The sequence below is a fragment of the Neltuma alba genome, unplaced genomic scaffold, assembly GCF_004799145.2.
Source record: "Neltuma alba isolate B1F8T4 unplaced genomic scaffold, ASM479914v2 tig00000834_pilon, whole genome shotgun sequence".
Lineage (NCBI taxonomy): Eukaryota > Viridiplantae > Streptophyta > Magnoliopsida > Fabales > Fabaceae > Neltuma > Neltuma alba.
Genome location: NW_021632214.1, coordinates 38,461 through 61,638, shown reverse-complemented (window position 1 = coordinate 61,638; position 23,178 = coordinate 38,461). Strand labels below are relative to the sequence as shown.

Here is a 23,178-nt window from a genome sequence, read left to right as displayed (position 1 = left end):
TTTATTGATCAATGTTTTATTTATAATTTAATACTATTGTTACTGGACGCTATTTTAGCCGGGGGATTTAAATTAAAATGAAACTTTAAAAATAAATATAATAAAAGACATAAAAGTAGGGCGGTCAAATATCCAGTAATACTTGGGATTTTTCTTACTGAATATTAGTTGATTGTTCTTTATAAATTGAGAGTCTAAAATAAAATAAAATATGTATGTATTCTAAGTTTAATTATTTTGGGATTATCCTCTGGAAAATTTGATGGAGATAAGGGAATTAGGGAAATAATAAAAATCTACATATATTATTACATCTCCCAATAAATTAAAGAGTTAATGATATGCCAGTTATGCAATGTTATTCAAGATATTAAAATAAATAATATCTCAATCAAGATTTCGGCGATCTCATTATCTCTGAGATTTTTTTTAAAAAAAAATCCCTGATTTCATAGAAACCTTACCTCTAAGAGCACTTGACTTATGATTCAAGGAAATATTTTGGGAGGAAGATAACGAATTAAAATATTTTGTTGATACTGTAAAATCGAATATATTAATTGCAATCTATATATGTAGATCAGATATCTGTAAGCTATCGTATCGTACAGATATATGATTAAAATTATGATTCACTAAACACACAAGCTTTCTCCTCTTTCCGTCTCTACCACATACCAATCGAAAGTCCATCTTTGGTAAATATTTTCTCAACACTTCCTCGTCTTTTCTTGCTATCCTTCCTCGATTTTTCTTCTTTCCTTTGTTCTGTTATTTACTTGGACTCTTTCTTCTGATAATATGAAGTGTGAAGTTCATATTTTGGTGCAATCCGATGGCTACACTTACATCATCACCAGTTCTTGAAGGAACCATGGTTAGAAAGAGGAATAAACACTCAACGATTCGTGAATATCCATCTGGTTGTGGCCGATTCACAACAAAACCGAAAGAAGATATTATTGCTGAGAAGCTTCAACAACGTTCTGATGATGCTGAGACTTTTGATGAGAAAAACTTGACCGCTCCACAAAAATTGTCGTCATCTCAAGATGTTGAATCAGCATGTTTGAGTGATTATTTGTACAAGGTTGTGGCTAAAAAGAAACTTGATTGATTTAGACCAAGATCAATCATCCCCACGAGACTTCCATTTGAAGAAGACTTTCAACTAATAGAGACATCATCAGGCGTCAAATGCAGGCTTAATTTGCCAAGAAACCAGCTCTTTCCATTCTAGACCCATCCCTTGGTATTGTGTTGGATATTGCCATACTTTCTAAATATTGGTTTTTCCTTGCCATTCCAATGCTAACTTATAATATGTTAAATTTTATTCTATTTTTGGCGTCAATCAATACATTAAATCTGTTATAAAGTAAATTTTAAATTGCGCATATAGATATGGTACAAGATAATCTTTTAGTGTTTTTTTTTTTCCATGTATTCATAAAAGGGATGGAACGTCCTAAATCTTCATATAGTGTTCACATTTCTCTGGTTTTAAAAAACATAGAGTAAAATACTCTAACCTCCTTTCTGTTTTGTCTAATTACACAGATCTCCCCTTTATTTTGAAAACATAAATTTAAATCCATACTTTTAGCTCCATTAAAAATATTTCAAAAACATGCTTTTTTTAATTCAAATTTATATTGGAATACTTTCTATTTGCTAAATTACCCTTCATAAGACTAAATCCCAAAATCTTTGTTAAAACTATATTGAAGAATTTAATATTTTCTCCTTTACCTTAATTTTATTTTTTTTATTTTTGAAAATTGTTGACTGTTTAATATTTTTATCGTATTGGGCCAAAAATTTAAGTAATTTAGTTAATACAAACATAAATTTAAATGATTTGTATAAGTTTCCAAACTCGCGTAATTTATATTATGTGATGAGAAAATAAGCATTTAAAATATTTTCTGGCCATTTAAAAAAAATCTTAAGTTTCAATATTTCATGAGGAACTAAAATTATATAATTCTTTATAACATATTAAAAATTTTGAAAATACATGTATTATAATTATTTTTTGTTGCATCAAAAATTATTTTCTTAAAGATATAAATGTTTAAATAACCTTTATGTTAAATAGGGATATTTTGGTCAAAATAAAAATTTAAAAGTCAAACTTAACAGTCAACTAATAGTTAGATAGATGGAAATTAAATCTAAAAAATTTAAGGAAGGCTTGTGTAACGTACATTTTAATCTGAAAGGAAGTTTATATAAGTTTTTAAAATAGAAAAGAGATATTTAAGTAAAAGAGGGGAAGTCAATGTATTTTACTTAAAAACATATGAGAATACCTTCATTTTCTCTACTTGTTTTGAGAAATAGACAAAAAAAAAAAGGTAACTTTTCTCTTCTGTTTTTTTAAAACAGATATGAGTAGGGGATCTAAAAAGTGTATTTTGTTTTATTGTTAGAATGGAAACTGATTCATCATGCTATTGGTGAAAAATTTACCATATTTTCATCCAACATCTGTTTTGTAATTATTTTCCCCAACCATGTCCTCGAAATGTTTCGTCAAGGAGGGGCTTCAAAACAAGGCCCAAACACAACACGGGTAAAGATAATCCTCTTGGTTTTTTTTTTCTTTCCATGTTTGCAGATCATTTTACTTGGTTGGTTTGCACTTAAACTTGAAACCTACTTACACAAACCAGTGTATTTAATTCATTTTTTCGCTATAAAGACCAAATAAAGAAAACAAGAAACCCAAAATTTACTTCGCTTCCTTTCTTTCTCTTCCCTGTCATATTAAATAGAATGGCTGTCTATAGATATATGAAAAGGACGCATCCCAAATAATCCATACCAGAAAGTGATAAACGGAACAAACTGATATTATAGGCCAGTCAAAGAAACAAGCCATATATTTAATATCAGCAATCTTCATTCTACATACATAACATTTAAAGATTAGGATGATATAACTAGCATTGTTCTCATCATCCACTATTTTACCAAAACAGCACAGATCTTCCCCAAAAAAATGAAAAAAAAAATGCAAGAAATTCAAATTTGCTTCACTTACTTTTGTTTCATACGACAGAAAATGTTTAATATATTATCACGGCAACAACCAAATTATATAAATCCATCACTGAAGAAAAATTAAAACTGAACAATATAACTTCAACATCTACAACATCTACATGTATTAGCCAAGCCAATCAAAAATGCTTATTGGCTCCTCTGTCATGGTACTGTTCATATGAACACTGACAGCTGAAACATTTTTTCCAGCTTATGTTTTTGGGCTCCGTGCATGAGACTTGCTGCACAATAATAATGTCAGCTTTGAATTTCAAATTTTAAAACAGGTTAGTTTAAATTTTTGTCTCTGAAATTTAAATCTATTTTGGTTTTAATTTCTCAAATTTTAAACTCAATTTTAGTTCTTGAAATTTAACCCGTCTTAAAACGTTAGTCCCCATAGGTGTAAAAATGCCGCTCTCTCATTTTTTTACTTCCTCACTGTTCATTTGCAGAAATTATTTACTGTGCCATACTCACTTATCTACACAAAATCCATTTAGGTATCATATGGTAAATTCATATCACCGCTTTTAATGTCATTGATGACGTGCCTGTTTGGATTCACTTAAAAATGACTTATAAGCTGCTTATGGACCAAAAGTCAGTTTATCCACTTTTTGTTGCATTTGGTTTCACTTTTGGCCCATCCTACTTTTAAGCCAAAAGTAGCTTATTTTCTACGATTGGCATAAGCTGATGAAAGCTGCTTTTATGTGCTTATTGGTTGGGAAATAAGAAAGCCAGCGAGGGGTGATGGAGCGAAGGGGGATAGACTGATGGAGAACATCTGGACTAGGAAAAAAAAACGAGTCTTCATATTTCATATATATTATGGCAATTCATTTTTTTATATTTAAAATATTTTTTATGATTTTTCTAAAATTTTAAAATTTAATTCACTCATTAAATGTGACTTCTTCATAATAAATAATTTTAATTTTATTGTATTATGTTAAATCATTTTTTTATCATGTTCCATTATTTATTAAAATTCATACCCATTTTGGTTATTTTACAACCAAACTTATTTTTACTCAATTATAATCCAAACAAGCTTTTACCAATCTCACTTTTGCAAACTAGCTTTTCTGAACTCCAATCCAAACACAATTCAGCTTATATAATTTAGCTTTTACCAACTTCACTTCTCCATAAGCTACTTTTTCAATAAGCTACTTTTCCAATCGCTGATCCAAACGGACCCGACATTTCAACCGATTTTAATACATTTGCTTTGTCAAGGACTAATATTTTAAGACACATGAAATTTGAAAACCATGGATTTGAAATTTAAGAAAACAAAATCAAAATAGGCTCAAATTTCAGAACCAAAACTTCTATTAACCTTTTTGAAACTCTCTCCATTGTTTCATAATCCCTTCTCTCTCATTTCGCTGGTGGGGAAGCATTTTGCATTGAACGTTCTTTCTTTCTTCGTCGTCGTCCTAAAAGAGGGGAGTGGTTTAGCTGTTGTTGTTGGTAGCCGTTGCCGTCATCAGAAAAGTCTTCTTCACTTCTTATTTCGATACCTTCTTCGTTCTCACTGAAGGATTAACTACAAGATGACGGGTTTCATCAAAATGGCTAAATTGACGATTTAGTGGACGAGTTGTTGAAAGTTCAAGTGTATGGTTCGTTGCTGATCATTTTCCTTCTTCTTCTTATCCCTTTCTCACTCACTCATTCACTTTCTTGTCGCCCTCTTATCTCCCATGGATTCCCTCTCCTCTTGCGCTCCAAGCGCATTCACGGCTTGACAGTCTACAATGATGAAGGAAACAGGGTATTCTCATAATCTTTGTGTTAGTACCCAGCATGGAAAGGAGGAGATTCACATGGCTTAGTACCAGAAGGTTTATATCTGATAACTCCCTGCTTCTGGTTTTTTCTTCCAGTTGTCATTTTGATTTATTTCCCAGGCATATTCTTCCTTCTCCTTTGTTTCTATCACTCTCTTCTATAAATTATAATTATATTTTCTTCCGTCCTTAACGCTCTAGATCTATAGATTTTCATTGAAATCAACGGCCACAAGGAGCATGAGCACTGGAAGGTGAAGGGGATTTCGATGCAGAAGTATAGTTGTCGGGATCCAAACTTGAGAATATGGTAATAAACCTTTAGGTCAAGAATCCATAGCTAATGCAAGTATTGGTACGCGGATCTCTAAATTGTTTAAAGATTTGCTAATCTTTTATATTTAAAGTATTTGTTACATCACAGATAATCTGCACACCAATTGGTTTTTTCTTCATAATTGGAATTTATAGATTGCTGCAATTTATGAGTTTTTCATTTTACAGCTTCTTTTTTCCCCCCCAGCTTTTCATTTTACAGCTTTATGTGCCATTTTCATCTTTTATGCGACTCTCCAAGCAGAAGCTAATAAAGTATTAAAATGGATGACTGCTAATATGCCTATTAATCATAGTACTTGGCACGCTTATTCTACTTCACGAAAGCAGCAATTTTTGGGGTCATAGCAGAATCATTGACTACCGTTTTCTATTTAAATGACATATTATTGGCTTCACACATGGTTTTAGTCCATGCTTGATCTATGTGTTTGTAATGGTTTGTAATTATTTCTGAGAAACTGCCTGCTGCATTAAACCATCAGTTCCTTCGGTGCTAGTGTTGTTACTTTCATTGGTGTTGTTCCTTCGGTTCGTGGCCTCCTCTCTCTACAAAGGAGTCTCCTCTGGCTCTCGAGACCCAAGGGATCCAACGGGGCCTTACACCGTTAGACCAACTCTTTATTGGTCTAATGCTTTGTAATTATGTTATACACTTAAATGAAATATCAATTAATTGTTATACATGCAGCTAGTGGGTTTTGCTGGTGTTGTCACTGTTATTGTCGCTGTTCTACGGCTTGTTTTATATGGCTTGGTTTTTTGTAATTTATTTATGCTATGGATGGGGTCAGCATCAAGAAAGGGAAAACATGCAATCTCCAATGTCCTATCATGTGTTCCAGGAATTGTTTTTCCCCAGGAAGATCTGTTAATAAATATATGCCTTCACATGATATGGTGATAACAAAGCTGGGTGTTGGTTATTACCCTCAGTACAATTTTATCACTACAACCTTCTCTGCTTGCCCAGTAATCGGTATTGTTCACTTTACTGAAGGCTTTTTCGAAGCAAGATTTCTTTGGTCATGCAGGTTACCATGCTTGGCAACCTTTTATCGTTGGATGAATAAAATAGGGAAGCAGCAGAACACGTTATTACTTATACATTGGCGCTTCAAATTTTAAGGATATCAATCAATCATCATCAATCAACTAACTGTCAACTATCAATCATCAACTATACTTATAGAATTTTATAATACCCAATTTGTTTAAAAATAAATAAGGTATGACATTATAAGATCTGAATATATTTAATTAATAAGATTTGGATAATATTTTAATTGGAATTTGAATATATTGAATTAAATGGGAAGCATTAAAATTAGAACAATACTTATATCGAATTTCTTTATCCATTATGTCAAGTTCTCCAATTACACATAATCATGTGTCATATTTTTGAAATAATAGAATTTAATAACATTTAATTGTAAATCTACATGAAACAAGAAAAGACATATGGTCATATATAATTAGAGATTTTGACATAATATATATCAGTAACTTGACCTAAGTTTTCTCCTTAAAATTAATTGCGATTTTAATTGGAGGCTCAAATAAAAAATTTATTAATTAATCTTATATTTGAATAATATATTAATATCTTAATTGGGATTTTAATTGGATGGTAATCATTAATTTCAAATTTGAATAATATTTGAAATAGGATTTGAATAATATCTATTAGAAATTCAAATTTAATCAAATATAAGGGGAAGAAATTTCTAGTTTCTTGGAAAATCATGTATATCCATTGGGTCATATTATCATGCATTGCCTGAATTAATCGATTACATAATCAATTATTAATGCATAAATTTCTTAAGATTAACCATTAAGTAAATTTTGCTGCACTAATTACTTGTGTGTGTGTGTGTGTGTGTGTATGAGCAGTATATTTCTTTATGGCGTTTAAACTGAATGTCACATCTGATTGTGCCAAGGTTTGCTTTTGTCCCCACATTGAGTTCACAAAATACATATTAAACCCAGTGAGCAGAAGATCGAAAGATACCAAAACTCAGCATCTCAATCCATATCAGAGCTTATATATAAGTAACTGGATGGATGTAAGTTTGGTCCTTAGTCCATTACAACAGAATCAAGAGATGGTAACAAAAGATGAACAGACTATATACACTGAATATTCCTTAATTTGTGGCATGAAGGGATGCCCCTTTTTATTTATGCAATGGAATTTGCTTGCTTGTAGTAATATTCAGAGAGGGCCCACATGGGGAAGGTGTTTCTATACAGTGGATAATGCAACATGCAATTCCTCATAAATACTCCTGTCAATTCCTAAAAATATATATAAATCACAAATATTAATTAATTTCATATTCATATTTAATTATTTTTGAGTATTAATTAAGTATGAGAGATGGAGAGGAACTCACTTGCTGTGGCCAATCCCCATCTTCTAACTGAGAATTAATTAGGACTTTTGCTGCACGATGAAGAGGAGTTGGGTCTCTCTCTGCCTATATCCAACCAAATAATCAAAAATAGAATACAAAAAAAAAATCTAGGATTCAGAGGTGCTTTTCTTTCATAATTTTAGAAATTTAGTGTAGTATTTTACAATGGAATTAAAACTTGGATTTCTTTTAATCTTTTTTGTCTGACAAATTTTCTACTTCGTTATAAACAGAGCGCTGACAAAAAGCACTTGAAAGGTTGCGTCATGCATGTTCTCTTATGGTCCAGAAATGGATGCCAAATAAGCTTACTTTTTATTTTTTAAAAAAAGAACCAGTTTATGAAGATCACATGCATACCTAATAAAATAAAAAAAATTAACTGAAATTATAAAGATCTCATAAAAAAGAAAATCCTACATGGACGTGAGTAAGAATTAGAGGAATCTATAAAAGTCAGATAAAAAAAATAATTAAGGTGTAATTTTAATACCAAAAGTTTGAACCAAGAGCTTCTAATATCATTTAGTTTTAAAATATACAAAATTAGCCACAATCATCAAAAAAGAGAGCTATTTTGTCACTCTCTTTAAAAGCGGTGGACGTCCTTTCGTTTTTCTTAAGGTGGATCTCACTCTTTTTCTCTCATATCTTCTCTCTCCTCGTTGCTCTTCTTCCTCTTCATCATTTTTCCTCAAACTCCGTCTCCCATTAACACATAAAATCCTAATCACCTGTAAATCAATGAGTTTTGAGTTTTCTGGCTGTCGAGTTCGACAAGCTCATGGACGTAGAGTTCAAGGACCCCATGTGGGTTTGGACCTTACCAGCATGGTTTCAACAGAATGAAGTTGGTGACTTGGGAACAGTTGGAATTGATCTCAACCACTCAACAACATGATAGTAGATTGTCTTGCCACAGCGAGTTCTACAACAGCAAGTAAGGTCTAGGAGCCGTTGTAGGTGTTATGAGAGCAGGTGCTTTCGGTCTAGCTCTATTCATTGGCATATTATTTCAGATGTACTCCCTAATAATGGTGATGGTTTGATAAGCTCTTGGCAATCGTTTGCAGTGAAGTAAAGATAATGGTGACGGTGGGTAGAGATAGAGAGGAATTAATTCCAACGTAAGGAGAAAAGAGAGAGGAGAATTGAAGAGGGAAGTTATTAGAGTGTAGATACAAATTTGTTTCAAAAGTTTTAATTCAGGAGTTTTTGGTACCTAAAAATTTTTTTGAAAGCAAATTTGTCCCAAAAATTTAAAATTATAGCAATATTACCCCCTAATATTAAAAAACTTATATTGACTATTAAAATAGTAATATCGACTGTTAATATTTTTAACAGTATGGGATAATATTAATATGATTTTAAATTTTCAAGATAAACTAGCTCCCAAAAAAATTTTTAGGTACCTAACACTCCTAAGTAAAAACTTTCAGCAAAAATTTACATCGTAACAATTAAATTAATTTGAAGCGATGGCAGCAGCAGGAAGGGAGATAACATTTGAGAGGGGGACGTGTCCAAGAGCATTCTGACAAATTATGGCGGGATACTCGCATAATGGGATCCACCAGAATTAAAAGAGGGGAAAAAATGAGATCAAAGAAGACTGGCCAAGGGACAACGAGTGGACCCACCGTCAGAAAAAGAAGCGGTGGCTTTGAATAGGAGGGGCAAAATTGTTCTCTTTTTTAGTAGTTATCGCCAATCTTGCACCATTTAAAACTAAATAGTACCAGAGATGTTCTTAAGGTATAATTTTGTTGTTAAAAGTATCTCTTAATCCGAGAAAAAAAAGGATCTATATGAAAATTATGTGAAACTATTGGAACTTGCATATTAATTGTTTGAAAAGGGAAAAAAAATTGAAAAGAAGCCTAATCCAAAATAAGCTGCACATGTGGATGCTATGAACTGATCACATAGACAAAATGGTTTTAGAAAAAGTTTGATGACCTACTTGGCCAGAGTAATTAAGACCCATCATAGCCCATGCTGTTTGAACCACATTTGAACGGCTTCCTTCAAGCGGTACATACTTCTGCATTATCCATCAAACTAATTAATTAGTATTAGAAAAAAAAGAGTAATAATATTGAACTCAAAGAGGTATTAATTAATCCACCTTCTTAGGGCATGAAAGATAGCTCTCTCCCCACCCACCATCTTCTCTTTGTGTCGAGAGAAGGAAGTCGGCAGCTTTACGAATGGAAGCACAAGTTTGATAAGTTTTGCCAGCTGCAACAAGCCCACCAAGTGCAAACATTGTTCCATAAATGAAGCAAACTCCCCAGTTTCCATACCAGCAACCATCTTCTGTCTGAGTTTCTTCTATGTATCTCACAGCATTTTCAATGAAATTCTCAATCTCTTTGTTTCTGTGCATTGGATATAGCTCTTTAAACACAACTAAGGCCTCTATTGCTGCCCCAGTGCACTCAACATATTCATGCTCCACTACCACGTTCTCCAAAAATTCAATTGGATTCAATACCTGCTCCCAGAAACAAGGAGTCAATGCATCAATAACAGTCTTTTTTTTTTTTTTTGGAGTCCAAAACATTTTTAGTTCACTTCAAATGTTAATAAAGTATAACAGACTTGGGTTAGGTATAGCTAAAAGAGGTTTGTTCATCAAAATGTGGTTTGAATCTCTGTTGGGAGACGCATGCATATTTAGCATCTGACTGTATCTTGAGTAAGCTTGCAATAAAAGAATATCTGTGCTTACTAAAAAAACAAATACTGATAAAGCGCAATTCTTACTTCTAACCAATCCTGACCTCTGATCGGTTCCCAAGATGCTAAACCACCATTTTTGCTCTTCGAATATTAACACAAAAGTGTCCATAAGTTAACACATGATCATATCAAATTGAATATTCATTAGCTAATTCAAACAGATAAACAAAAAAACAAAAAACTCACCTGAAAAGATAATAATACGTTAATAGCAGCAAACAAGCTTTCAAGTTCTATCTTTTCACCCACAACCTCTGGAGGTAGCTTTGACAATAGAAGACAACACTAAAACAACGAAAGCATATGACAACATGAATTATACTAATGTCAAGTCAAGTTTATTACGTTCACATGCATAACTAATAAGTATTTCTCTAGCAACCAACAAGCTATTAGTTGAGGTGGTAAGTGATTTCATCCTATAAGAAAGATAACATAAGTTCGAATCCCGAAAAGAGTACTTGTTGGAAAAACTTTAATCTTAGTGCTCCCACTCCCACTCCCAGTCCCATAAAGATTACTTTCAGGCCCAAAGTAGCTTGAGGATAATCTAAGTTATACCAAGAAAAAAATAAAATAAGTATCACTAGAGCAAGTCACCTTCAAAGCTTCGGCTGTGCAATCTGAACCCTGCACTCCTTGGTCTTGATCAGAGAAAGTCCATGACCCTTTAGAAATATGACGATACATACTCTTAAAGTCACCAGAAGGGTTATTATTAACCTGTTCAAGTTTTAATTCACATTAAAAAAAAAAAATACAACACACATGCGGTTGTGTAGACACATACATAAACATCTCCCTAGACGAATACGAAGTCAATAAATAGGTTTTCCCATAGGGACAAAACATACTTGGGATTTCTTGAGGAAATAATGTCCTCTTGCAAGTGTAGGAGCAATTTCTTCAACTTGGTTAGTCGCAAGCAAAGCCTGAATCGCTAAGCTAGCATCCCATGTTTGGCTTCCAAAACTCTGCACATGAACATCAAGCCTAGCTAAAACTATTATATTTTACCAAAACATAGTAAATACTATCTCTCATCCTTAATATAAGAGTTACTTGACTAATTTGAGTAGATTAAGGAAGTTTGTTAAGTTAGTTATTTGTGATAAATAAGCATGAGCTTTTCTAGAATACTTTTTCTAATCATATGTATTAATGAGAACTATTATTTTATAGAATATTTAACCTATGCAACTAGGATTACCTTAAAAAAAATGGATAAATATGAAAGACAAAATGAATTGGGAAGTATTATATATGATCAAATTGAAAGTCAAATTAACTCTTATATTAATAATCGAAGGTAGTATTATTCAACTAAACAAATTTTTGTCGAAGTTAAAACTAACTTTGCATCCCACACTCACAAAGATATGTCGAACATAAAAAAAATTAAACTGAGTTTTTAATGATTTAGTTTCTCATAATTGTTATTCCTTAATTTCACCTGCATGGTCATTCCATCTTCTGAAACCCACAAATAATCAGGAACCCTAGCGAGATGCTTTTTGTAAGCTTCTCCATTTGGATCCTCAGCCCAACAAGCAATCATACATAGAGACTGCATGTGATAGCAGGTATAAAAGGACATTTTTAAATGTTAGAATTTTACTATTTCCAATGTTAAAATAACTCGTTTAATTTGACGATGGTGTTTATTACTATGGAAATGATACCTTTACCACACATCCAGCAGTGATGTATCGAGTATTGTCATCTTCATAATGAATATGCTTTATTGCTTTTTGAAGAGCCTTCTCTCTGATCAATTTGTTGAAAGGCCAACGAACAAGAAGTGGCTCGGTTAATATATATAAGCTATCCCATATGAGATCTTGTACCAAGGGATGTGGAGAGTAAATATCCTCCTATAATATATATAAACAACCTACTCATTAGTTGTTCCACAACAATGAAAAATCAACAATCTGCATTATAAAAAAAATGACTTTTAGTAACGACTTCTTTGTCGTTACTGAAAGGGTCTTCAATGATAACTTCTTTGTCACACTAAAAGGTCTTTCAGCAGTGATAAAATGATAATTTCAGCAACTACTCGCTTTGTTGCTGTTGATAAGTTTCAGCAACAATTGCTACAACAACGACTTGATGATGATTTTTTTTATTGTTGAAAGTCAATTTTTTTATAGTGATGTTTAGAGATAGTGCATCATCATTACCTGGGCACAAAGGTGGCGAGCTTTATTCCAATCAATTTGATGGTAAGGTTGAACATAAAGCTCTTTTCTCAATTGAAGAATAAGTGGTGTGACTGGACCCACAAACCTTTTTCCATACAAGTAAGACATAGGTATGTAGACTGATCGACAATAAAACCACATTTTAGCTGCATTCATTGATCAAAGTAAAGAAGATCATTAAACAAACTAACTTATTTATATGGAGCTTTTCCAATATATGGTCCAAGACTATAACTAACTAGATGAAATACCTGGATGCATAGGAAGAAATGAAGGCAAAAGCCAAAACTCAGGAGGCATTGGGTTGATTCCAGCCCATTCAAATACCCCAAGTATCTGTATAGTATCATATCAATAATAAATTAGAGAATGAGAATACGTTAAGCAAATGATAAATCAAAAGTGTTTATGATAAGAGCTGGCGCAAAGAAGACTATGAATTGCTTTATACGTAGGCCTAATCCTAAATTAGCCTCTGTTGCAAAAATGTGCAATAAAGGAGACATACAGCAAGCCAAGTCTTTCCCCAAGAGGGAATGTAGGTGACACCACCACGATCATGAATCCAGCTTCGAGCTCTAACACAAGCATCGTCATCACCTCCAAGGATGCGAATGCATATGTAGCTTAGTGCTGTGCAGAACATGGTGCTGTGACCCTCAATATGAAGTCCCCACCCTCCATCTTCATTCTTCAATCCCATTCATGTATATACCCAACAATTAATGCTCACATCATTAACTATATATTCATTATTCGTTTCATTTCACATCTTAATTCAACTGAATTAATCAAATGAATTTGAAACCTCATCACCTGGTGATTGTACAAGTAACGTAGAATCTCTTTCTGATGCTCTTTTGTAAACACGGTTTCAATTTGCCCCGTAATATACAAGCAAAATACCTGCAGCAGCATGATCCATAGTTAATATGCAAGAAATTATGCAGTATTTCATGAAGAGTTGAGATGATTTAATAGAAATGCTAAAAGCACAAACATACACACACACACACCAAGGGTTGGATATAGAAGAGAGGTCCAGCAATTTGAGCAGGCCAGTGGCCATCCTTAGATTGCAATGCACACAAATAATGAGCTGCTCTTTTCACAGTGTTCATAACTTTCTCAGATGTTATTTCCTCTTCTTCTTTGATCTTCACAGGTGGTATCTTTTGCTGGAAATTCTTCTCTCTCAAAAACTACATCGCATGTCAACAAACCACTATGACGATTAATAATGGAGCAGAAAAACGAATTGATATCAGATTATGGTTAACAATAGTCTCTTGGGCTTTATCTATTGGGAATTGCTGATGAATTATTTGCTGCCTTAACAATATCATAAAAACATTAGATTGAGAGAGAAATTTCTTATTCTTCCTATTCTTCCCCCTAGTGGTGTTTGGGCATCAAAAAAAAAAAAAATTTTAAAAGTATTTTCATGCAAGTTGAAACAAAACTCTTTACACATATTAAGATTGTGTTTGGATGTCCACTTGTTTGTAGTGGCAACTGTGTCTAGCAAAATGTAAAACACACATTGATAGCTTATATGAAGAAGTCTAATTGTTTGACACAGCGTTTTTGCAAATGAACTTTTTGTTTCATCGTACATTGCAAATGAAGCTACATTTTGCTCCGTTAGACTTAGAAGTAAAAATCCATTACCAACGTAGAGAGAGAAGGACAACAGTGATGAAAAGACAAAAGGCTACCTTGTATTATTGGCAAAAAAAAAAAAAGAAGATAAAATCACTTTTAAAAAAAAAAACCTAATAACTTGATGATTTGCAAAAGTATCGTAGGAAAAAAAACAACTAATAAAATTTAATGATGAGGGTATACTATAAATCCAATATAATTCATATGTATCACTAATTTTTAATTTAGCTCTAAAAATCTGCAAAAAGAATAAAATAATATTCAATAGCTGTATATACAAAAATTATGTTAAATACATCTAATTATGCATTTTTTACTATTTATAATTTTTCTTATAATACGTCAATTCTTTATTTTTATACATTTAATTTTAATATTTTTCTTAAATTTGTTAGATTATATACATTATATACATAAAATAAGACTCATACCTTTTTTACTCATTTTATATCTAAACTTATTTTTTAATTATTTATGTAAACAAGTTCTAATTTATCAAACTGACTTTGCATAAATGCCCATTTATATATAAATCACATTATACTAATTGGCTTTTACTTCAACTCACGTTTATAAAGTCAAATGATGTAAAAGTCAGTTTTACTATTACTAATCCAAACACACCTTTAGTTTGTGTATCATAAAATTATTTTTAAAATCATAATTTAGTTTTCATCCAAATACCAAGTTCAAATGATGATAGCAGTTGCCACTTATGTGTTACCCTCCGCCCCTTAATTTTGGGGCTCTTTCCCATTTTTTTTTTTTTTTTGCGGTTCTTTTTACTATTAGATTTTATATAAAATTAATGATATCTTAATATCTTGTTTTAAAAAAAAAAAGGTTTAGTTTTTTATTTTTTATGATTTTTTAAAGATTTAACACTTTAAATGGTTTGATTTCTTTTTAACTTAGAGTATTAAATATTTAAAAAATCATAAAAAAATTGAAAACTAAGTTATTTTTTTAAATCAGATATTAAAATGTTACTTATTTTATTTAGAATATAATAATAAAAAAACAGAAAAAAAAATTGAGAAGAGCCCCAAAATTAAAATTAAAATTAAAAGGCAACCTGTGGACAACACACAAGAGGCAGCTGACATCCCAGCCCGTGGAGGAATGATTACTAGTAGTAGTAAAGGAGAAGCTGCCTAGGAAGATTAATCAAACAGACATATATGGAGCCAACTCAAAAGGAGATGAAGTAGAATATAGTAGAAATACAATAAAGATTAAACCTGAAATCGCCATAGGAGATCACCACAGGCTTTGAAAATGGAGCGATTAGAGGAGAAGTTATGACGAGCAGCTTCAACTTCATCTCTCTCCTGCTGGCTTCCATCTTCTCCATGAAACTCCCATGTCTGCCTCCCCACGAAGTTATTTGTGCTGAGTAAGTATGGATCTTTCCCTGATCCTTCTCCAATCTTCAACCTCCACATCTTCAAAGTTCAGATCGCTTGCCTTTCTTCCACCTTTACACACACCCCTCTTTATAACACAGAAGTATAAGAGATTGATGGAGTTTTTTTTATTAAAAAAAAAGGATTAGACTGTTCACGAGCACACGAGGAGTTATTTCTATCTGATCAATGATTGATGAAATCAGCAGATTATCTTGTACGATACGCAGCTAACATGTGTGGTCAGCTTCATGGCCATTGACAACGAAATGGTATTCCATTGCACGATTTTACGGTATCCCAAAAAAAAAGAGTTAGATTGATTGAATTAGATCCAAACAGAGCAACCAGCCAATAATTAAGAAGTAGGTGTAGCCAAATGGGCCAATCTCTCATAATGTGGTGACGCAAAATTTGAATGCCTTATTGGGTGAAGTACCCACACGAGAAACCTATATTTAATGTCCGACAATATTTCTATTTCAATTGCCTTTAATAAAATTATACTTATGCGTAAAAAAAAAAATCCAAACAGAGTCGTTTTCATTGTCAAGATTTAACACTTTCCGTGTCCAAACTTTCCGTGTCCAAACAGGGATTGAACCTCTACTGCTTAACCACACACTCTTAATTAAGTGTTAGCTTTTATAAATATATAGAACACACACACATATATAAATTTTGTTGACTACAAGATTTAAAATTCAGAGATCAATCAGGCAAGAGAAAGAAAAAATTCAGATATCAATCAACAAGATTATTTAATCTTCAAGGCAAAAACGTGATCCAAATATTAATGCGCGAAACTACGCACGTCACTATCGGACACTTACATATAACTGACAATATCTAAAATTTAGAAATTGACAAGATTATTTTCAAATGCAAAAACTTTACCCAAAATGGCAAAAGTATTATATTACCACGTGAAATGACAGATTGGTCATTGGATGTCAATTTGGGATTTCACAATCTGGGTCAAATAGATTAAACCTGAAATCGCCATAGGAGATCCCCATAGGCTTTGAACTGGAGTGATTAGAGAAGTTATGACGAGCAGCTTCAACTTCATCTCTCTCATGCTGGCTTCCATCTTCTCCATGAAACTCCCATGTCTGCCTCCCCATGAAGTTATTTGTGCTGAGTAAGTATGGATCTTTCCCTGATCCTTCTCCAATCTTCAACCTCCACATCTTCAAAGTTCAGATCGCTTGCCTTTCTTCGGAACTTACACACACCCCTCTTTATAACACAGAAGTATAAGAGATTGATTGAGGTTCTTTTAAAAAAGAAAAAAAAAAGAAAAAAAGATTGGACTCTTCACGAGGACACGAGGAGTTATTTCTATCTGATCAATTATTGATGAAACCAGCAGATTATCTTGTACGATACGCAGCTGACGTGTGGTCAGCTTCATGACCATTGACAACGAAATGGTATTCCATTGCACGATTTTACAGTATCCCAAAAAAGAAGAAGAAAGAGTTGGATTGATTGAATTAAATCCAAACAGAGTTGTCAGCTTGAGTTAGGTCTAGCGAAAATAACTAATCATTTATAACGTGGCCACTTAAAATTCAAATGCCTGGAAGTGTCCACATGATAAGTTTATATTTAATACCTGATAATATTTCGAATAGCATTACTTTCAATAAAAGTATACTTATGTGTAAAAAAAAAATCCAAACGGGGCGGTTTTCATTGTTGAGATCCATTAATATCCATGTCTATAATTAAAAACAATATAAAAAGATACAGCTAATAATATAATATGGAGCCTACCAAAGTTGAGTAGAAGAAAGTAGTGTTAGCTTTTATAAATATATAGCATACACACACACATATATAGATTTTGTTGAGTACAAGATTTAAAATTCAGATATCAATGGCAAAAGAAAATTATTCAGGTATCAATCGACAAGATTATTAATCTTCAAGGCAAAAACATGATCCAAAAATTAAGGGCGAAACTACATATATCCCTATCGGACACTCACATATAACTGACAATATTTAAAATTTAGAAATTGACAAGATTATTTTCAAATGCAAAAACTTGACCCAAAAATTAAGGAAAAAAATGACAGGAAAAATACCTAATTAAATTTTAAAATGCCAAAAGACTATGTGAAATGACAAATTGGTCATTGGATGTCAATTTGGGATATCACAATTTGGATAAAAAAAGAACTACATGCCCACGAGTCTTTTTTTTTTTAAAAAAAAAGGCCTAAGCCACCCATGCTAGAGATCCTGTAGCCAGCTGCTGGAATTCCATATCTTGTAAGGTATTGATTATTATTGTTAAGTTATTTATTATTTTAATTTTTAAAATTTTGATGACTACTTTTATAAAAGTATTGACTAATATTGTTAATATATTTACTACTTTTATTTATAGATTCCCATGACTACTCTTGTTAATCCATTAACTAATCTTATTAATCTATTGATTCCTCTAGTTATAGATAAGATTAAATAAAGCTACAAACATTTGACAATTTTCAAATCTAGAAAACATTTTCAAAGGGAAACAATTAACAGAATGATCTAACTGCTGCTGAGTTCGTTTACATCAAAAATGTTGAAACAAAACACATCTGCAAACTACTAAATAAGATATATAGGATCAAGGCTCTTCAACTTGGCGATTATCCAAAGGTTCTAGGCTTTCACAATAATTGAAAATATCATCATCTGGGAACAACCTGCCAGTAGGAAACATCTTCAATTCATTAGTAGTGAGATTGAATAGATATAAAAAAGTTGCAGGTTCATCCTTCATCTCCTCACGATTAGTTCCAGGAAAGAGTTCATCAGGCTTTACGACATTGCAGACAATTTGACTTCTCCAAATAGTCAACGGAGATAAGAAACATGGAAAAATGTCACTGGTATATTTCTTGTTCCAAGTCCACATTCCCTTTGATGATAAACCTGTTTCCTCTTCCATCACCCACAAATCAATAAAAGATTTGAAATTTTCACTTACAGTTGAAACTAGAAGAGCAGGTTTCCGCTCATACACAGTAAGCCTAGGAGAGTCCGATACAGGAATTTGAATAAGTGCAAATACTTCCATTGCTATGTTAAATGAAACTATCATATGAGCATCATCGTCTCCATCGTCACCCTTCATCATCTGCTTTGAGGCCAACCAAAAGATGACTCCATTAACAGTTATACTTTCGAGCCTGAGACTTATGCCCTCTAATAAGTTCTCATCAAATTCTATTTCCTTCCATGATCCTACACTCAAAGAATACACTTCCACTCGTTTCACCTCGCGAGAAAAATGAGTCCCATAATTTATCACAATCTGGTAATCATAAAGAATAGGGTTGAATCCAAATCCAACAAAGAAAAGACCATCAAAATCAGTAAGAGGTCCGGGCACCTGTCTAACCTCACTAGCTGCCGGATTCCATAATAAAAAGGAAGGAGGAGATGTAAGAGAAGGATCGATTCGAAAACAGAGCAAGCCATTGCAGGAACTGACCAGTCTATCCCTGACCCATTCGATCACAGGAACGTTCTGAACTTCAACAAGTTGTTGCATACTGCAATCCAGCAAATCAAAGAGCGTATGATCTCCATTAAATCGGGTGAAAAGAAGAAAAGGGTTTTGATTCTGGGAGTGGTGGAGGTGGGCTGATATGAAAGATGGGGTTTTGAGGAGATTTTTCCAATCTTTGCACACACATCGAAATCGGATTGGGAATTTCACAGGAAGTCGTTTGAGAATGTTTGTGATGATATCTCGGGGAAGAAATGGTACGTGGCTATCCATTGTAATCTGCTTCATTGTGCTTCACTATGAACAATGAATCTCACAAAGGAAAAGATGACTCTTAAATCGGGACAAACTCTTTTATATATTTATCTCGTATTTAGTAAAAACACTTCTAAACTATAGTTTTGATCTTATCCAAACACTCCCTCAATCAACGTAGAACCGTTACTCCATTAAGGATTATATAAGAAATGTGATGGGTTGAACCTACAAAGAAGGAAGCCGTCGCACTTCCAAAGATAACGGTTGGGTCGTGGATTGTTGGCTTTGCACGTACGTAATATTGGGCAGTTGCAAAGTGCAGTGGGATTTTCTTTACCCTTTTTAAACAAAAAAAAATGAATTAATACTTTATTGGCTTTAAAATTTACTCGAAAGATCTTAAAAAGGAAAAATTGGTTAAAAAAAATACCTGCTTGAAAATTTAATTAACTAAAAATACTTGAATTTGAGTGCATACGTATATAATCCATGAGTGTAACATATCTTTCGCTACATGCAAATTACTTCTGTATTGATGATTGTTACACACAGCAGAAGATATATTGCATTCACGGATCATAATTATACTAATTCAAATTTATATCGTTTTAGCCAAATAAATTTCCAAACAGGAATTTTTTACCGATTTATATAAACTTGATATAAAATAAAAAAATTTTAATTACATTCATCCAAGAGAGGATGAATTTAAAAAAACATATAAAATGTATTTTTCCAATTTCTAATATAAGATTAAAATTATTATTTAGATTTAAAAAATATGATGGATACTGATTTTGTTTTTTTTTAAACTAAACTTCAGCCAATTGCTCTCATACCCGGTTTATCGCAAATTGCAATGGCTAGTTCTTTGGAACTCTGTTCTTATTCGTCATATGATCTCAAACACTTGAATCAACAGTGCAGTAAGGTATTTTCTCTGCTGGAGCATGAAGAGCATTTAAAAGATTACCCTTTCAGACGTTAGTTCCAGTGGCAACATTAGAAGCGGATGATCAGCTTTTGAGGTCACTCCACTTGTAATTTGCTGAATAAGGTCATAGAAAGCCTATTTAGAATGACTTATAAGCAAAATTTCAATCATGATTTATAGAAAGTGAAATAAATATGTGAAAAAAATTTTATCTCGACTTACGTAAAACGTGTTTATAAGTATTTTAAATGTAATTCCAAACCGGGTCTTAGAAGCTAGGTTTCCAGAGTTATGAATGGATGCTTCAATGTGCAGGGTTGAGAAAACAGAGAAAACCATTCAACTATGAACGGATACTTCAATGTGCTTTCAAAGTTATGTGCACTGCTAATTATATCTTAGAACTATGGTGTATTTAACATGGCGTCCCTAGGAGCTAGGACATCAACATTAAACCCGGAAAAAAAAATGAAGGTGGGAATTCTGGAAAATGCTCTGTTCTGGAGCCTCTTCCTTCATCTTCTTTTCAAGAAAAAGATCCAAAATTTGGAATCAACGTTATGCAATCCTGAGAGATCCCACATACCCCATCATTTTCCTCAGAAGACTCCAATCAGATAAATCCCAGAATTCAGCTGCTGGCCTTCCATCCATGCATTGACACATTAGATTTATTAATATTGGAGATTGAGTCTTCGATACAAAGATGACTCAAAAGAACTGGAAAAATATACACATACATATACCCACAACCAACTCAACAGGGGCTAATATGCGTGGGTTCATTTCCACTAAAAGTTTGCCTAAATAGAATAGATAATGTAAAATGGGTCAACGCACTCCAATATATTTGAAATCATTCGCATATTGGCTAAATTAAAATCTCAAATAATTGATAAGCTTGAAAATCTCAAATAACATTATAAAAAAGTCAAACATGGCAAGAAGATATTAGCATTCTTCAAATATGGATGTTGCCGAGCAGTACAAGGCTTTCCAAATAATCAAAAATCTGACCATAATATCTCCATTTTGGGATAGAAAACATGTTGAATTCATCAGTAGTGAGATTGCACAAAACAACGTTTCCTTCATAATTCTACGGTTCACCTCCAAATGGGTATTCAACTCGGAAGACACTGCAAACAATTTCATTTCTCCAAATAATCTGAGGAATAATACTAAACGTAAATGGATTGGGCCTGCTAGTATACATTTTAGTCCAATTCCATCTCTCCCTGCATGGATCTGTACACTCCTCCAGCACCCATAAATCAATCAAATATGAGTCAGAATTTTCAATCACAGTAGGAGAAAGCAGAGCCAGTTTGTTCTGAGACATAGTAGGGCTATGGAAACATGATTGAGAGGCAGAAGTCATAGGAGGAAATGATATCAATGTGAACAGTTCCATTGCTATGTCAAATGAAACTATTTTTCTGTCCTCCTCCACACCTTCCTTCATCCCAACCCAAAAGATAGCTCCATTACAATTGAAAGCGCTAGGATGGCTAACACGGACACCCTTTAAGTTCCCGGGTTCAACTTTTGTCCATAACCCTGTCCCTAATGCATACACTTCCACTTGAGCAACCAAAAAATCAGACGTAAAAAGTTTCACCATCTTGTAATCATTGATGATTGAGCTGAACCCAAATCCTACAGAAAAGGACTCACCCTCATAGTTGTTAAGAGATTTTGGCACTTGCTGGACCTTTCTAATGGCTGGATTCCACAACCAGAGGGAGCGTTGAGATTCACTAAAGAGTTCGACGCAAAACAAGCCATTACTAGAATAAACGGCAGCCCCGTAAGCCGTTAAGGAATCATTGATATGTGGGCTCTGAAATTCAAGAACTATGTGAGATATTTTATTATGATCATTAATTATTTAGTTATTTAATTAGGAATTAATAAAATGTCCTAAGAGTGGCCCATGGTCAGATAAGACCCAAACCCAGCAGGGTTATTATTACTTTTAGTCAATATTATATTTCTCTAATGGTGAGAAAATAAATTATCGTGTTTTGACGGCTGAAAGTTGATAGAGCAATACATTTAGAAACAGAAAACACCATCTACTCCCTGAGGTTCCCTGACTGGTGACGGCTGAACCCGGTTGCCATCACTGTGCCTATCTGCCAGTCAGAAGAGACCTGAATCAATTCTCTTCTGGTTCTAATCTATCTTGCAGTTCTCAAATTAATTAAGTAATAGCTATGGCAAGAGGCAACTCTAATCTTAAATTCTTTCGCTGTATATTTTATAAGAGGATTCATTTTGTATTATCTGGATTGAATATATTTTATATATATTATTTTGAATCTATCTCACACGTGGCATCGGAGCCTGGTTAGATTATACTCTGACTAATTTTATTTATTTAACACGTTTTGTTTTTATCTGGGACAATCTGACTTTATATGAAATTTACCATTGTATTTTTTTATCAGTTCCATAAGTCAAATCAGAGATAACTAAACCATAATTTATTTTCAAACTAGTTATTGTTTTTAATACATGCAAAATTTCGGATGAATGGGACATTAGGAGATGAACGATTGTTCCTCCAATGATTGCCATCACCAACTCCGTTAACATCAGGAATCCGAAATCACTGTGGTTTTTCCTTTCTTCTTTTGAGCCCAAATTGATCTACGTTTTGGCTATCTTTTTCCATTGAAATATGTTTGAATTGGTTGCTTTCATGTTTTTGGACATTGTACTACCAAAACCGCCACCCAAAACGCTGGAAAACGGTGTCTTTGTCGTCGGAAATGGACTAGAGCCACTGGAAAAAATGGAAGAATTCAACGGCTGTGAAGGAC

General features: G+C 33.0%; 3 protein-coding genes across 3 annotated transcripts; all 3 read right to left on the bottom strand.

The window, feature by feature from the left end:
* Window positions 1-7,225: 7,225 nt before the first annotated feature.
* LOC114746501 (beta-amyrin synthase-like) lies at window positions 7,226-15,821 on the bottom strand. The gene is made up of 16 exons (XM_028934720.1): window positions 15,477-15,821; window positions 13,587-13,772; window positions 13,387-13,476; window positions 13,079-13,261; window positions 12,822-12,906; window positions 12,550-12,716; window positions 12,046-12,237; window positions 11,817-11,930; window positions 11,218-11,337; window positions 10,964-11,086; window positions 10,550-10,648; window positions 10,388-10,444; window positions 9,747-10,115; window positions 9,582-9,662; window positions 7,595-7,678; window positions 7,226-7,496 (listed from the first exon to the last, which is right to left on the bottom strand). The coding sequence occupies exons 1-16, from the start codon at window positions 15,678-15,680 to the stop codon at window positions 7,380-7,382; spliced, it is 2,271 nt and encodes a 756-aa protein (XP_028790553.1). The 5' UTR covers window positions 15,681-15,821; the 3' UTR covers window positions 7,226-7,379.
* A 2,449-nt stretch (window positions 15,822-18,270) lies between these two features.
* On the bottom strand, window positions 18,271-19,431 carry LOC114746541 (putative F-box protein At5g62660). The gene has a single exon (XM_028934762.1). It carries the CDS (start codon window positions 19,429-19,431, stop codon window positions 18,271-18,273), a length of 1,161 nt encoding a protein of 386 aa, XP_028790595.1.
* A 2,018-nt stretch (window positions 19,432-21,449) lies between these two features.
* Window positions 21,450-22,933, bottom strand: LOC114746533 (F-box/kelch-repeat protein At3g06240-like). Its single transcript, XM_028934752.1, has 2 exons — window positions 22,910-22,933; window positions 21,450-22,193 (listed from the first exon to the last, which is right to left on the bottom strand). The coding sequence occupies exons 1-2, from the start codon at window positions 22,931-22,933 to the stop codon at window positions 21,450-21,452; spliced, it is 768 nt and encodes a 255-aa protein (XP_028790585.1).
* Window positions 22,934-23,178: the final 245 nt, after the last annotated feature.

What these genes read in the sequence shown, in the direction of transcription:
- LOC114746541 (XM_028934762.1), bottom strand. Translation starts at nt 19,431, where the DNA reads ATGGATAGCCACGTACCATTTCTTCCCCGAGATATCATCACAAACATT.
- LOC114746501 (XM_028934720.1), bottom strand. Translation starts at nt 15,680, where the DNA reads ATGTGGAGGTTGAAGATTGGAGAAGGATCAGGGAAAGATCCATACTTA. An exon ending in ATCTCCTATGGCGATTTCAG is followed by an intron (nt 13,773 to 15,476) that starts GTTTAATCTTTA and finishes CATGCGATGTAG; the next exon opens with TTTTTGAGAGAGAAGAATTT. An exon ending in GGGGAAAGACTTGGCTTGCT is followed by an intron (nt 12,907 to 13,078) that starts GTATGTCTCCTT and finishes GATACTATACAG; the next exon opens with ATACTTGGGGTATTTGAATG.
- LOC114746533 (XM_028934752.1), bottom strand. Translation starts at nt 22,933, where the DNA reads ATGGCAATCATTGGAGGAACAATC. An exon ending in CAATCATTGGAGGAACAATC is followed by an intron (nt 22,194 to 22,909) that starts GTTCATCTCCTA and finishes CTTGAATTTCAG; the next exon opens with AGCCCACATATCAATGATTC.